The sequence below is a fragment of the Lepidochelys olivacea genome (genome assembly GCF_965140295.1).
Source record: "Lepidochelys olivacea isolate rLepOli2 genome assembly, chromosome: 12".
NCBI classification, from domain to species: Eukaryota; Metazoa; Chordata; order Testudines; family Cheloniidae; genus Lepidochelys; species Lepidochelys olivacea.
The window spans coordinates 32,910,130-32,927,456 of record NC_140422.1 but is presented as its reverse complement, the minus strand read 5'-3'; the positions used below and the strand labels follow the sequence as shown (position 1 = coordinate 32,927,456).

The window sequence follows — 17,327 nt, the reverse complement described above, 5'->3', positions numbered from 1 at the left end:
TTCACAAAGACTAGGTGATGACTAACGTTTCACTTCAGTAATTAGAACTGATTGTCATTGGTCCACTGATTAGAAATCTAAAAGAGACACTTGGATTCACACTGAACTTCATATCAAAGCCAAGAGAAAATTCTGTCAAACCAGAAATGTTGTGAATTTCCAATTCAAACACATTTTCCCTTGCCAGTGAACTGGTCAAAATATCAATATAGTAACAAATACAAGCTGATATCGCTAGAGCTGTGCAAAGGGAAAAAGCTACTTTCAGAAAACATCTTGAGGTTTTGAAAGGAACAAAAATGGAACATTTCAAAATTCCCCATGAAAGAAAATTCTGCAATTTTTTTCCAAGTCAATCAAAACATTTCATTTTGACAAAATTGAAATATTTCGTTTAGATTCTGATCTTTTAAAAATAGTTTTATGATCATACAAAATTAAGAAACAAAATGAAAGTGATCTCAAAATGAAAAAAAATCTATACAATTCATATCCAAAAATGTTAAAACAGGAAATGAAATTCTTGTGCACCTGACACAATTTCATGAAGTGTATCAATTTTAATGGTACTGTGTATTCTGACACCAAAATTTCTCCAACCAGCTCATCTAGTATCTCTTGATCATTAAATTGAGTTACTCAGTTAACACAACACAGTACAATGTGAAGTAAGCATAGGCGCCGACTCCGTGGGTGCTCCGGAGCTGGAGCACCCATGGGGAAAAATTAGTAGCTACTGTGCACCCACCGGCAGCCAAGCTCCTCTCCCCACCCTACCCCTCACCTCCTCCTCCACCTTCTCCCCTGAGTGCGCCGCATCCCTGCTCCTCTGCCTACCTCCCAGCGTTTGCTGCTGCCAAACAGCTGTTGGCAGTGTAGCAAGCTCTGGGAGGGAGGGGGGAGGAGCGGGAACGTGGTGCGCTCAGGGGAGGAGACAGGGCTGAGATGGGGATTTTGGGCAGAAGTTGGAATAGGGGCAGGGAGAGAGCGGGTGGAGCCGGGCCGGGGGAAAAGGGGGGGTCGAGCACCAACCGGCGCAAGTAGAAGTCGGCGCCTACGGAAGTAAGAGGGCCTGATCCTCAGCTGCTGTTAATCAGTGTCACTATCGAAATCAGTAGAGCTATGCTGATTTACACTTGTTGTGGTCGTACATGCCAGTCCAACACCCATTAAAGTTAAGAGAAAGACTCCACTATTTCAAAGGAGTTGGATCAGGTCCCACAAGTGAACTCTGCAGGGTGTATGGAGATGAATTTTCTGTGATCTGCCCAAGTAGCCAATCCACAGAGTCACAAGCAAACAACTCATATAGTTTCAATCCTCTCAAGCACTCACATTCCTTCTTCCATCTATCTTCCTGTTTTCGTAAGATATCAACCACAATGTCCAGGGTGGTGGAGAAACTAGAGGGGGAACTTCTTAATGGTCAATTGAAAGAATGAAAAACAAATTAAAGCTCCTCTTTATGAGAATGTTACCTGGGGTCTGGAAATTAAGAGACACCATCTGGGCGCCACAAAACCAGAGGCGAAATGGGTCATAGTTAGATGAGTCAACCCTCTGTCCTTTAGGGTAGACCCGCGTCAGTCCCTTTTGGTTGTATTTCAACAGCTCACCAGGCTTCTGCCTGACAACACTTTCAGCTTTGTTTTCCACAAAAGAACGGACTTCTCTGAAATCAGGATTTTCTACACAGAAGGAGGGGAGGAGAAAAAGGCAAAAAAAGGAGAAAGAAACCACCATTTATTCTCCATTTCCACTGGAGCCTTGCTTTACCTCACCCTTTAACACAGAATAATTGACTTCTTGTTAATACACACACCGCAAGTTGAACATCAAGTCTGAAAATTAAAATAACCTGTCTGCCTGACAAGTTCTCTAACTGCTCATTGTGGTGGGACTGGATGAAGGCTACAGTGTTGTTCTCATCCCATCACTGCTAATAATGCTCATTTGAACACTGCAGCACATCCTTTCCTGTATGTAAGTGGAGGAATGGAGGGCAAGCCATGGTTAACACCTCAAATCTACCTTTACGGCTTACTGCAAGCATTCACAAAGAATCTTAAGCAGGAAGGGGATATTTGTTGGGTATTCCATGGATCTGGTTACAATGGCAAAAACCCAGCAAGTAATCAATTTCAGTGTCAATCCAGAAATTTTTACTGTTATTGCCCCACATTCTCATTTACATTAAGACATCTTCATGTCACTCCAGTAGCTTCAAGGGGTCTTATTGTAAGTGACAATCAGACTGTTACAGCAAAATATTACATAATGTAGAGCAAGTCTATTTTAGATTGAGTTTGTTCCACATTTTGTCCCAGACTTGAGCCTCGACAGGTTGAGATGTATGCTCAAAACAATTCTAATAACTCACTAGATTTTACCTGACACTTTATCATTTGAATACTATAAAGCTCTCTCCAGTGTACAGTTCCAATTTGCCACTGAAAATCCTGCTGCATGAGCTCTCCCAGTACAGAAAGGAGGTATTTTATTTTCAATTCTGAAATTTCAAATAATGTTTCTTTGAACTGGATTAGCATGCAAGCAGGCAAGGCGAAAATTATTATTAAAAATAAATCACCTAAATTGTCCTTGGATTTGCTTGTAGGTTTGCAGTAGATTACCAAGTCAGATAATTCAATGGCAATTAATTGATTCTTTTCCCAGTACTTCCTCCTAGTCTCCTGTTTAAGATTAAAAAAATATTTTTAGATTGCACATATGTAGAACATGATGGCACAATAAACTAGGACATATTCTAAAGAAAGGATGATTATGTTAAAATACTCCCAGCTCCCTGATTTCATATTTAACACTTCATAAATGCACTTGGATGTGACATATATTTAGGGCTTCTGTTTTTCAGGGTTTATTAATATAATTTTGGGTGTTCATTTTTAACAATTTTTTAGTTTTATGTAGGTTTCCAATAACTCGGGGTTTTCGGGTCTCTCACTTGTATACTGTAATGAGTAATGGATATTATCTTATATCCATTACTCATTACAGTAGTATATACTGTAACAAGTAATCTCTTTGTAATGTTCCCTAAGGCACTTTAACATAGTGCTGTTTCAAACAGCACTATATAAAAGCACACTAGGGAGCCTTTAGTGCACACCAGCAGGGTCTACATGGACCAATTAATGTACAACATCCTATTGTGCTTTAGGAATCACACTCCTGTAGTCCACATTACTGCTCTGTTTGGACAGGCCCTTAGAGGCAAATAACCATTTACAGTGTTTATCCAGTGTTTGCTGGATAAAAACACCTATTTCATTTTTTTAATGGGGGGAGGTGGTCTTTATTGGTTAAAACCTAAAACCAGAGGTCCTACATACACATTTATCCCCAATTCAAGAAAGCAGTTAAGCATGTGCTTAAGGCCCAGATTTTTAAAGGCATTTAAGTGTTGCTGCACTCAGTGTTGCAATACCTAATGGGTTTAGCAGTTTAAGTCTCGTTTTCAAAAGGGATTTAGGCACTCAGGTTCCTAAGTATCTAAATTAATTTTCAAAATGAGACTTAGACATTGCAAGTTGAGTGCAGCAACCGCCTCAATACCTTTAAAAATCTAGGCCTAAGCATTTTCCTGAATCGGAATCATATAAAGAAGCTTGGCAGCTAAATTACTGTTTTTATGTACATCCATATAAATCTAGCTAAATTCTTGACTCAACACCCTCATATAAATGCACAGACAAAAAAATGCAAAGCATAATGAAGTTTATCTCCATTTATTTATGATCTCGATCAGGATTAAGTATCTCTTGTGCCTCCAAGACTGAATTCCAGCTGTCTCCAAATGCAAAGCGCGCTGCTCCAGCAGTTCACTTTTTGCAAAGCAAGCCAGCGTTTCCAGGTATGAAAAAATAATTTACTATCAAACAGGCATCATTATGGAAAAGTCCATAATCTACTGCAATACTAGATGGTTTAAATCTTGGTGTTGTGGGAGCTGAATGAGGATACCTGCAACCCATTCAAATGGGAGTTGGGGAACCAGGCTACTCCTCACTTTGGCAGGCAGCAGCTATTCATGGCCATTCCTGGTGCAGATTAGAAGCCACTGAAGTCAATGAGAGCCCTGCATCAAGTGAAGGTAGAATTTGGCAGGAAGTGATCAAAATTACAAAAAAGATTCAAGAAGTGATTGCAGGATAGGAAGTATAAATGGAGTCACATACTGAATAGTTACTAGCTTCAGTACAAAAGGCTACAAAGCAGTAGGAAATAGGAAATCTCCAAAAGAAATTCTCACAACAGCAGGAGGAGGGAGGAAAACAGGAGCTGCAGAGAGACGTTTTTCCAGAAGCAGTCACCAGACCAGAGACTGTGTGCTGTGGTCTAAGAAAAGCAAAGAGGAATTTAGTATTATGAACTGACATAGCCTTGGAGAAGTGCAGATATAAGCTATTACCTCTTTGTAATACATAGTGACCCACCACAGTGTAACATCCTAATAGACATACAGCTTTCACTTAAAAGCAATGTTTTCACGAGCAAAGGAGCATTTCCAGGTGCTGTAAACTCGTTCTTAAAAGTACACTTCTAAGGATAGCTAACCAGGAATGAATACCAACAATAATAGACTATTCCTAGGACACGGTTAGTGCCGATATAAAACAGGGATGACAAAGTGGATAAAGCCCTGAGTTGAGAAGCTGAAGTGGGGGGAAATCTTCAGAGACCTGGAAAACACCCAGGTGAAGATAAAGTGAGGAATTCCAAACTGCAAATTATTACTAGCCGTATATAATAAAGTTATTGGCACAAGTAGGAAAGTGTTTTACAAATGTATACACTAGACAGCAGAGGTAGGAAGCAGGATTATGAAGAGGAGTTTAGGCAAAGGAGCTCAGATAGCACATACATTCGGGGATTTACTATAATACTTTTCAAGCTTGGTTCTCCACTGCCTTGCACAAGGCATGCCATAACTTACACCTGTGCTAAGTGGACGTAAAACACTACCATTATCATTTTTTAGTATATCCTATTTACTCTGCATAGATGCAGGCAACACCACAAGGCATAAAGCACTCAAGTCATCAACTTGAGGGAGAACTCTGCTGAAAGTGTTAAAATTCTCTTTGATGGCTGACGTTCTGCTAACTATCCTGAGGTGCCTGAAAATTTAGAAAACAAGACCCAGATTAGTGAGGTGTTTTACTTTAACCATGTAAATAGTCGCACTGAAGTCAAACTGCAGAACCAAGTCCTGTAAAATAAATATGCAAGAGACTTCAGCGGTTCAGGCTTTAGTGAGGTTTGGGGAGCTTAAGTGGTTCTCAAATGGCCGAAGACTCATTATTTCCTAATTTTATAACTATCCATTGCAAAATAAAACAAAAATTTCCTTTTCTACTGGTACCTCTTCTGCAGTTTTCCGTGTGATTTCCCTGATGCCTTGGAACCATTCAAACAGCTCTTCCACTGTATCTGTTGCAAATTCAACCGGAGGGTCTTCTGGATTCTTGGGTTCCAGTACGAAGACAAAAGCCTTGCCATACTTCCCTTGCGGCATTTTCACTATTGGACAGCACAGTAACAACAGACACATACAAAAATGTATCAACTCTTTTAGTCTTACCTGCATGCTGTATGAATGGCTGGTTCAATGCAGCAGCCAACCATACAGATTTCCACTATGATAAAATCTCTTGTCAGGCTGAATAGATAGCATCATCTTTCCTTCTCTAGGGGAAACAGCCCAAATAAAGGAGGAAAATCTAGGAATCCCGCTACAAGCTTCAGAGGCTACGTACCGACATTGTATGCATTGAGGACCAGTATGCCACGACACAGAAATCCTAAGGGGTTGTCCTCAATAATCTGTGAGGAAACAATGGGTTTAATTTGATTCTCTTAATCTTTTCCCTTTTTAATCAGTAGTCACAGGATGCATAACAAAAATTAAACACAAAGTTAACCGCCTATAACTGCCCACAGTGTCATGGAGAAACCGTCAAGGGCTCTGTTTAAAAAGTTCACTTTTAGTGAGAGGATCTCTCATTATGGATGAAAGATGTCTAGTGAGGCTGGGAATAACCCTGGTTCATCTGTGGGTCTTCAATTCAACCGGTTCACTGTATTTTGACTATTACATTACAAAGCTACTGTCCTAGCATAATTACTCATTTTTAAAGCTTTCCTTTACAATACCAGAAAAACCAAAGTGTTCATATAAATTTCCCCACACACACCCAAGGCATCACTGATCTGAGGGTTCATCAAACATTTTATTTTAAAAAACCAAAAGGATTCATGCAATTTAATAACTGCCTACTCAGACTTTTGCTTTCATTTGTTAGATTAAATTGCTCTTTGTCAAAGACTCTGGAACACATTTTCACATGCTTTTGGCTGGCACAATTGGTTCAATTACCTACTGGGTAACAGGGTGTGAAAACAGCTAATTAGATGCATTTGTGCATTCCGTTTTCCCATTTGCAAAAACCATTGCAGTAACTATGTTGGCAAATTAAGTGCATATGTGGGGCACATAATTGTTCCACATATCTATCTGAAAATCTGACCATGTACAGAAATTCCTTATTTAACGTTGTCCTGGGTAGCGTTGTTTTGTTGTTACGCTGTTGATCTATTAGAGAACATACTTATTTAAAGTAGAACAATGTTTACTTATAACGTTGTTTGGCCGTGGGGGCTTGGAACCAGGGTGGGCCGGCAGCCCCCATCAGCTTCCTTCCACACCCACACCCAGCACCTCCCACCCACCGGCAGCCCCATGGATCAGCAACTCCAAGATCAGCTGTTTTGTGGCATTCAGGAGGCTGGGGGAGGGGGAGGGAGAGGAGTGAGGATATGGCATGCTTTGGGGAGGGCAGTGGAGCAGAGGCAGGAAGAGGCCGGGGGTGTGGAGTGGAGGTGGGCCTGGGGCAGAGCTGGGGGGTTGAGTAGCCCAGCACATTGGAAAGAATAGCAAGAGGAGCAGCCAGACGATCCACCCTCTTTCACCCTCTGACTCCACCACCTCAACCAAGCTTCACAATCATCACTGCTGAGTACAGTATTAAATTAATTATTTGTTTAAAATTGTTTAAAACTTATACTGTATATGTATATAATGTCTTTTGTCTGGTGAAAAAAAATTTTCCTGGAACCTAACCCCCCCATTTATATTAATTCTTATGGGGAAATTGGATTCGCTTAACATCGTTTCGCTTAAAGTCGCATTTTTCAAGAACATAACTAGACTGTTTAGTGAGGAGTTACTGTATGCTAATCTTTAGCCTGCAGGGAATTGCTTATAACACACCCCGTCAATACCTCTCCCCAAATGCAGTTCCACTAGGAATAACCTGCCAAACAAAACTAGTGGCATCAAGGACAGAAGACAATTGTGTCTGCACAGCCCCAAGGACGGCAAACACTATGTGTACTTTTCTACTCTATGCTAAGGCTGCATCATGCACAACATATAGTTATAATCCCATGAATGAGAGAAACCAACTCAGTGTGCAGAGGGCAGCATCGTGCTAATGGAAGACATGAACCAAACCCTGAACTCCTCACCTGGCTTTCAAGGTCTGCTAAGTTATCAGTTGACATGTCTTCAACATAATTAGATGGAAAATAGTGTTGGACTTTTTCTCCATAGTCTCCTTGCCACCTGAAATTTAAAAAAGAGACAACTGAAGACCTTCAAACACAGACCATTAATTAAGCAATAATCTTCAAGAAATTGGTCATTAATACCCAAGACCAGCTTGCTAGTTGGCTATTGCCAAAATAAAAGTGATGAAGCAGCTAAAAGCTCTAACAAAGAGATCATTAACTGTGGTAGGTGATTTCAAAGGGATTGCAGCTATTGCAAACTGCAGTTAATGACTTAAGGAGCTTCCCCTCCAGCACTAAACACTATTATGTGGTTGATTGCTTCGTGGAAACAACTAGAGGACATTAGATTCCTAAGCATTCCAATCAATTTATAAGCCAGGTAGGAATGAAAACTTGTGGGCAGATACTCAGAGGATGGAGATAACCTAAATCCATTTTGGTTTTCAAGGGGTGTTGTGCAAAGCATGGAGAGGGATGCTGCACTGACCCAGGGTTAGCCTTTGGAGGGTCTCCTGCAAGAGGTGGGTTTTTGGGAGGGATATGAATGGGGAAAGGAAGCAGGCCTGACACCCTGAGATAGGGAGGCTGTACCAAGCATAGGTTCTTGGTATCGGGGGAAGGTACAGATATGACAGTGGGAGAAAGCAATGAAGGGAGCGCTGAGGCTGCAATAAAGGGTGATCATCAAAAGAATGTGGGTAGCAGCAAAAAATCAAGCCATGCCATACTTGGAACCACTACTGCCAGCTGTTCCAGAGAGCAGCACTGATTTCCTTCATAGCAGAAGTTTTACTATTCCCAGTGGAAGATTTTTCCCCTGCCCATTTCTCTCCCATTTCCTTCGAGGGCTAGCAATGCCACTACCTAGGAGAGACGGATAGGACTACTTTCAGATCCCATCAACCTCATTATTGGCTTGTCCACAATGCAGTTACCAAGCGATGCAAGTCACTCCCTCCTGGTAAAGACAGTGACCCCTGCCCCTTCCATCCCAGACAGCAAAGGACTGGCTAGGACTCAAACCTGGATGTCACACAGCAGCAGAGAGCGCTATCCACATGGTCACTCCTCTCAAAAGCTCTTTGACAGTTACCAAACACTTTACAGTACTTCTTGTCAAAAAGCCAGGCAGGAACAACGTGTGTCAAGGTGGGAAGGTGAGAAAAGTAAAAGGGGATTTTCTTTCTTCATCAACTTCTGGGATGTATAAGGAACAGTGGCTGGGTCAGAAGCAGAGATTTTAAGAACCCCTGCACAAAGCTGAATTCATTTCCTCATCACATACACTCTGTGGCAGCTCTTCTACAAGGAATCACTCTCCTTACCAGCCTCCTGATTCCTTTGTGACGTTATGAATTAGGGCCCCTCTGCAGAAGCTCAGTTCATCACTTCTCTTAGCTTTATAGTCATATATGGCTTTCACTGTTCTCTGAGGCTGTAAAAAAAACAAAATAAAAGGGTCAGAGAGAGGGACAGGTCACAAAATGATCAATAAATCCATCTCAAAAGAAAAAAGATCTTAGACTGGGTAAGCTTAACTCCAAGGTTCCAGAGTGACATCTGCTGGTGTAAGGAAGTGGCACTGTTTAACCAGTATTCTTCAAACACCAGCCAAAAGAGTACTTCTTTTGTGGATGCATGGTTATTCTACACAGAGAACTGTGAGCTATCATCCCTGCTCACATATACCCAGATACAATCTGAGCCTCAGGGTTTGGGATGCAGTCTCTCTCTCTTCAGGGTATGCATCAGTCCTATCATCCCCTTCAAAACCTCAACAATACTACAGAATACATTTCCTCTAGGAAACCCAAGTTTCTGTCAGGACAAGCAATTTCCTTATCTTGAAATTTACTTCTACCTGAATTCTTCCACAGTAATGCACAATCATTAGTCACGAAGGGAAAGAATTACAGCTGAATGTGCATTTACAGCCAAGATGGCTTTTGCGAGAATTACAGCTAAATATGTATTTACCATGCCATTTTTGTTTAACATTTAAAAACATGCATAATAAAATAAATTTTAAAAGTTCAATACTGTATAAGAAGTGTGCAAGACTGTCCACCTTCATTTGCATGCAAAACCCTGCACAAGTAATCATTTTTACTCGGTGCATATATGTAGGTTCAAATTTCCAGGCACATCCACACAAGCATTCATGTGAATATCAGAATCACCTATGCACACTGAGAAGCCAGCTGCTCAATTTCTTGTCTGCATGAGTAAATACTAGCTTTGCATATAGAAAATGTGTAGGGAAAAATTATACCCCTCTTGAGTTTTACCTTCCCCCACAAGCCAGATACAAATATTGAAAAGTGTGATTGAAATTAACAGAAAAATCAACACAAATGTTCTGACATCTTTTCAGGCACTACAGGAAGGTTTAGTTCGAAAAACCACTTGAACGTAAACATACCACTGATGGGGTTATTTCATTAGGCTCCACATACATCTTGACATCATAGAGCGCATTAATATCTTTCTCCTAAAAATGGAGAGGAAAAAACAGTTAAGAAAATATATTTTAAATCTACAACAGGACTGTTCTACAGAGTGGGGGATCCTTATGTGCTGTACACACGTATCTACAGTATCACTTCAGCAATTCAGAAACTGTGGGGCTGACCAGAGCTGGGAGTCCCGACTTCTATTAGAGGCCCATTTCTATCACTAGCTCATCATGTAGCCTTGGGAAAGTCATTTAACCTGCCTATGCCTATCTTTAATCAAACAGTAGTAGAACCACACCACCTCACAGAAGTATCACTTAATTCATTAAATGCTTGTGAAGAACTTGGAGAGGCTGAGGGAGATTATGTGGAACTGAAAAAACTAGCAGGTGGTGCTATGGATTTGGTTCATAATCACTGCAGGTCTCCTAGCTTTTCTTTAACAGACAAAAAACTAAGCTGCAAAAAGCTGCTTTGATGTACGCGGTTACTTTTTTTCCCCTGGGAGGGGGGAGGGAGGGTTGGAATTTTATCCTCCTTCACCTCCTACTACTACGGAGGAGGGTGTTTATCTTTCACTGAATCACTTCATTACAAAGGTAATCACTTGCCGTGCTGTAGCGCTCTAGCAGTTCCTCAGTCACAGGGTAACGCAGTTTCATTTTCCTGTACAGCGTGTGCTTTTCGTAGTAGGTCACCAGTTCAACTAAGCTTTCAAAATAGGCAGAGGTGCCCAGCACAAAGAGGCGGCCTTCTTGTTGAATTCTGAAGTGCTTCACTTTCCCCTCAGCTCTGTGGAATTAGTACAGGTGCTGTGATACTTTAAAAGTCACTGGGGCCTAACACAGTAAAACCTCACTTACCATGAACTGTTACCATTATCCCTTGACACATGTAAATGTATTAAAAAGTTCTGCACTTTTCCAAAGCCTCATTTATCCAAATTAATTTCAGGTTCCCCCATTCAATTCACAAATAGAACGGATTCAGGAATTGTCTTTCCCATCTCCAATATGTGGAGCATTGGAAATATCCTCATCTTTTTCCTGTTTTCGTTTGCCCACTAACCCTCACACTCCAGACTCCTCTCAGCTTCACCAGTCATCTAGCCAAAAAGAATTTATCTGGACTAAGATTCTCTTTGGAAGCCTGTCACTGTCAATCACTTAAGTGACAAGAAGCAGTCTCCCCAGAAACAGTGGCTACTTTATCCCCATAATGCTTCTGATAGCCACTACAATCCACTTTTAAAGGAAAAATTCCTATCAACTTGAAAATTTTTTGAATTTTTGGTAATCACTGTAAAAACCACCACCCAACCACTTTTCTATACATGGAAGATACCTACAAAATTTCCAGACCTACAAACTTTTCTGGCTATGAATTGTTTTCATAAGGACATTACTGTCTAGAATCCATACTGGACTTTAATACCCTATCTTCCCAATAGGAGAAAGATGAAACTAGAGCTCACTGCAGACTTGAGAAGTCTGAAAATCTTCAATGTAAAGTACATAAATAAAAGACAGCATGTATCTGCTCTCCAAGACAATATTCTATACTGCATTAACAGACACGATTGAAGAAACTTAATATGATTCAAAATTGCAATAGAGTACATTACAGTTCTTATAAACACACAGTTTCAATAAGAGAAACTGTTGTTATAAAGCAGTTGCTATTAGCAAGGATACTTAACAGCAGACAAATGGCAACTTTCGTTTTTAGTGAGCTGCATAATGTTAACAGATGCTGAATGAATGAACCTCAAATTATTATGCAACTTAACTAGGTTTCCTCTGGTCAGAGACCTGGGATCTGTAGTGCTGATCCGGCACAGAGAACTGCACTGGCATACAGCTCCACAGAAGCCAAGAAAGGTCCACACACGCACTACAGTATGAGATATCCTGGGCCAAGTTTTTAGCCATACTCAAAATTATCCACTCCATCCATACGTGCACATATATTTTGCCCATGCATCCACTTATGTGTGCACATCAAGAAACTGTGTGGCTAACTACCTAAGCTGCAAGAGCAAACTCAGATTTTATACATGCAAAAGATACAACAGGAAGATTTTAAATGTTCAGAACCAGAGAGCATGAATGGCCCTATATGTTAGAGTCATAGAATATCAGGGTTGGAAGGGACCTCAGGAGATCATCTAGTCCAACCCCCTGCTCAAAGCAGGACCAATCCCCAATTTTTGCCCCAGATCCCTAAATGGCCCCCTCAAGGATTGAACTCACAACCCTGGGTTTAGCAGGCCAATGCTCAAACCACTGAGCTATCCCTTGCACAGTCACATGTGTCTTCTCTTACCTGAATGTCATGGCAAATGAATCGGGCTCATCTCTCTTTCTAATCAGAAATGCTCCATCTCGAGGAATTCGCATCAACATGTCTTCTGCTTCTCCTCGACTCAGGTTAGGGTAGTACCAGCTACAGTAGAGGGAAAGAAAATGGACAAGCGATTACAAAGCTTGTCAAAGTGTCACTCAGTAAGAATAACTGGCGGTGTTACTAGAATTATAGCCTGAGACATTACAAGATAAATTATACATTAGATTTTCCTCATCATGGCACATATGACAGCATCTTAAAGCAAAATACTGTAACGCATCAGCTTATTTTGGGTAAAACCATCAGGAAAACATCAGAACACCTTGTCTGCTTATAGTAATATAACATAAATCAACTTGTCTCCATAGAACAGTGGCAGATGCTGCTTTATCTGTTCATAACCAAATGCCAGACAGGAGCCAGAGTTTTGACGTGGAAGATTTTAAGGAAGAGTCCAGATATGGGCTAGGGAAAAACAACAGACATTGGATACTTCCTTAGGACCAGATTCTGTCTCTCACAAGTACTACTCAAGGTGAGTAACAATGGTAGAATCTGGCTCTTAATGAGCACCAAGGGGGAGAGCTACAGCTGATGTAAAATGTTCTCGCTCCATTGATTTCAGTGGAGCTAGAACAATTTACATTAGTTGCGGTGGTGTAAAAACAAAATCAGCTGAGTCCCAGCAGGCATCCTCAACTCACACTGACTTCAAAAGATATCTCAGGATGTATAGGACCGTACAGAACCAGGGACCAGACCATGAAAACTGTCGAAAGTCATGGACATAAGTTTTGAACACAAAATAATCTCTTTTTCAATCTGTAGACCAAACAATGGACCAAAAGTGCACATGGTGCACGAACAGTAACTTCTGAATTCGTTGCAAGACCACAGGCAACAACTCAACACCTAACCCTACTTGCTGAGTTCTTTAAATTATCAAGCAAAGAAAGAGAGCAGGGAGACGAAGGACTTGGTACCCTCTGGGTGAATTGCAGCTTTCACTGTTTCTCTGAACTGAGGATAGTTACCAGTGAGCACCTGCTTTACCATTAGCCCCCCATGAAGCCCAGAGTAGAAGCTGAATCTTTCAAGGTTCTTAGAAATCAATGAAGTTTATTCCCATGACAGCTGCTACCAAAGTGTTCCTGAATGCATGAAATCCATGGCCATAAATGACAACAAAAAGTTCCACCCTTTAACACAACCCAAGCACTTCCCTTCATCTGTACATACTCTTTAGTTTCATGAGGTTTGGGGTTAGGCACAGCATCAGTCAGACGCAGCTCAAACTCGGCACATCGCAAGTGGGCTTCCTTGTAGTGTTGAACGAGATCATAAATACTATCAAAGGTGAGGTTGTCGGTCAGGTAATATTTCATGGTATCTCCTTCACTATTAGAACGGATACGGCAATGCTGGACCCTACCTGACCTCCTTAAAAAATGAAGAGGGAGGAAAAATAACAGTTAATAAAGATGGACATTTAGGATGTTATCTAACTTGTTCCTGGTTAATTCTAGTTTGTGAGTTTATAAAGTCACAGCAAATCATGTTCTTTCTTTAACAAATAATAAGATTGTTGGGAGTTGTTCTTTTCAACCTACAGAGTTTCAGATGTCGCAATATGCATCACTGTAGAATTAGCGCAGAAGGCTCTCTCACCAGTAGATCTATCTGATATACTGTTATTTATAACTCCAGACTGGGAAAAGTTAGGCAAAATCTTTTATTTTTTCCCCTATAGGGACATCCTCTTTTATCAACAAGATCAAACTCTGCCAAGGGAAATGAACTTGGGAAACGAACTTGGGAAACTATCTGCTCAGCTTGGAAACCGATGATTTACACCAGTGCAAATTAAATACAATTTTGGCCCACATATTGAAGAAATATTGTAACAAACCCTTCATGCTCCTATAGCTTTAGAGAAGTGGAAGATTAGACCAATTAGACCTCTATTATCTATTCCAATCAATGAACATAACCCCAAATGGAGCCCAATCATGCCTAGGAACGTTAGACTAAATTGCACCTTGTGACAAAGCTCTGTCCTTGCCTCCATGGGTCCTGCATTTCCTGGCGGATTTCGCTAGCCTCAGAGGCTCACTGTGACCCTCGACGTAACCCTTCTCTCTCTAGAGACAAGGGTCACAGTCTACTGAGCCATTTTCATCATAAGCCAGCGAGGGAGGTGAGGAGAAGTTATCCTTCCTTGCACAGTCTCTGTTGTCTCCCAGTCTCAGTGATTAATCGGGGGCAAAGGTGGAAGGGAAGGGGAGCCCAGGCCCACCCTCTACTCCAGGCTCCAGCCCAGGGACCCTAATAGTATCAGCTATGGTAGCTGACCTTTTAGAAACATGACATGTACAATTCCCTGGGCTACTTCCCCCACAGCAGCCCTTACTTCCTCAAGCTCCACTTCACCCTTACCTCAGGGCCTCCTTCTTTGTGCCTGATATGGTGTGTACTACTCAATCTCTCCAACAGCACAACTTCCTCCCAAAGCTCCTGACATGCACCCCCACCTGACTAACTGGGGGGCTTTCAACTAGTTTCAGCCAGACCCTGATTGGCTTCAGGTGTCCCAATCAACCTAGCATTCTCCCTGCCTTCTGGAAAGTTCTTAATTGGCTCTGGAGCAGCTGCCATTTCACTTATCCTGGTACCAGGGATTTGTTTAGCCTGGAGCTAATATATCTATCTCCCACTTTCCATTTTCCATAGCCATCTGGCCTTGCCCCGTCACAACCTTAATTAAAAAAGTGTGATCTTTCCACAACTGCACTAAATCCCCCACTCCTACTTCCTCCCATAGCAGCTGTAAAATCATATTTTCTAAAAAATATATTCTTACACAATATAGTAGAATAAACAACACCAGTATCAAAAAAACAGCCATACCAGAATGACAGGGTGTAATCATTAGGGAAAGTTTCGCTTTCCCTTACTAGGAATGTTCCATCCTTGCCACCCATTTCAGCACAATATTCCTGGATCAGCCTCTCAGCAGTTGTTCTCCCCTCTTTCATTTTCCCATGGAACCATTTCTCGCTGCAGTGCAGCTCAGTATGTTTCACCTCCTAGATCACAAGAGAAGAGTTCCCATTTTTAACTTATATTTTACCATGATAGTAAAGGGTTCTGTCTCGGTTAAAAGGACTTCTACAATGGTAGGTCAATTTTCTAGCTTCCTTGAACTTTCAATACCCTTAAAAAAAAGGAATATTTGTCTAAAATCTGAAGTATGGTTTGCTGTCAAACGAAAAACAAACTATTAGACATGTGCTGTGGGGGGTTATGGCTATTGTGCACCTTTTCTTAATATTCCTCAAAAAGTTCTGTGTCAGGATTTTCACATTCCCCTTTCCTCAGCATGGAGAGGTTTATTATGGTTATAACGTGCATTCAGGTAATTCAGATCACTTTTCAGGTTACTTAAGCTCAAAAGATTTTCACCTTCCTAGACTTGTGCAAGTAGTTATGATCTGTGGCCAGAAATTTAAAGAAAATACTCTTATAGATCAGAGCATCTTCTATTTTAGGGTTTTTTGACAAGAGGATTTTAGCTAATCACAGCCCTGAATAATCATATATGGCCCTCCCACCATTAAAACCTGCATGAACAGGTGATCTGGCTTGCATGTGGCGGAACTGTGCATACAGATGTTAGTGATAAAAGAGCGCACATGCAAACTTCCATGTTGACAGGTGGAAGCCAGGTTGAGGCATCGCTGAAATTCCAGCCCTTACTGAGTCCTGTGCCTCAGCTTTAACATCTATAAAATGGGGATAATAACTGGTCATCTCTTAAAGACCTTTGGATGACAAGTGCTATTTACAGAGATGTGCTGTCAAGCCAGAGAGCTTTAAAGATTGGGAGCGCAGTGAAATACACAAGCAGTGGAAGCCAACTACCTAGTAAAGAAACTTTTCTAACTTATTTAGAGATCAAAGGTCATTTTAAATGGCCCACTCTCCCATCGTACCAGTACTTTCAAGTTAGGCATTATGTTTCTCAACTTTCTAGCAAACTGTCTATACAGAAAGATAACTTTAGTAGAAGTGATGGCACCTGGTCAATTAGGAAACAAAAACATTATAATTAATGGGTTTCAGAGTAGCAGCTGTGTTAGTCTGTATTCGCAAAAAGAAAAGGAGTACTTGCGGCACCTTAGAGACTAAACAATTTATTTGAGTATAAGCTTTCATGAGCTACAGCTTCTGATGAAGTGAGCTGTAGCTCACGAAAACTTATGCTCAAATAAATTGCTTAATCTCTAAGGTGCCACAAGTACTCCTTTTCTTTTTATTATAATTAATTTATATCAATCTCTGCAGACAATTTTCCTAACCAAAAAATGTCCATATGTGATACACTGGGAAAAGGACCATGATCGACAAATTATCCCAGAGGAATGGGGATTGATCTGGAAATGAGGGCCCGCAACCTCAGAGCAACCAATAAAAGAAAATTTCTTTAAGATACTATTTCAATGGTACCTCGCACCAATCAGGTTAATATATGTTGAACAGGAATACATGTTGGAGAAATTATGCTGAAGAAGGAGGTTTTATGCATATATGGTGGATCTCTCTGGTCACCTAAGTTCCCTCTAAGCTGCGCAGCCATGCATCAGCCTATCAAGGGCCACACAGGTGCTCACGGCTGCGGCGGGGAGAGGCCCATCTCCCGCAATCCCAGCCCCAAACCTGCCATGGCAGGGAGAGGCGTGGAAAGACCCTTCTCCCCCGGCCACAGCCCTGGAGCTGCCGCAGCTGGGAGAGGCACCTCTCCCCCCCACCCCAGATGCTGCTGCGAGGAGAGGCGCCTGCACTCCAAACCCCTCATCCCTGGTCCCAGCCCGGAGCCCGTACCCCCAGCCCTCGCCCCCCTGCACTCCAATCCTCTGCCCCAGCCCTGTG

At 41.5% G+C, this 17,327-nt stretch overlaps 1 protein-coding gene across 1 annotated transcript in view; it reads right to left on the bottom strand.

Moving 5' to 3' along the window:
* Positions 1–17,327, bottom strand: part of PLCG2 (phospholipase C gamma 2) — an 87,386-nt gene that overhangs the window by 12,227 nt on the left and 57,832 nt on the right. The window contains exons 17-27 of the mRNA XM_084644244.1: positions 15,306–15,484; positions 13,638–13,838; positions 12,378–12,497; positions 10,664–10,844; positions 10,019–10,087; positions 8,922–9,031; positions 7,552–7,648; positions 5,781–5,847; positions 5,387–5,544; positions 2,591–2,693; positions 1,479–1,688 (exon numbers count right to left, since the gene is read on the bottom strand). Of these exons, the coding sequence (XP_084500370.1) occupies positions 1,479–1,688; positions 2,591–2,693; positions 5,387–5,544; positions 5,781–5,847; positions 7,552–7,648; positions 8,922–9,031; positions 10,019–10,087; positions 10,664–10,844; positions 12,378–12,497; positions 13,638–13,838; positions 15,306–15,484 (1,495 nt within the window). The remainder of the gene's footprint in view (positions 1–1,478; positions 1,689–2,590; positions 2,694–5,386; positions 5,545–5,780; positions 5,848–7,551; positions 7,649–8,921; positions 9,032–10,018; positions 10,088–10,663; positions 10,845–12,377; positions 12,498–13,637; positions 13,839–15,305; positions 15,485–17,327) is intronic.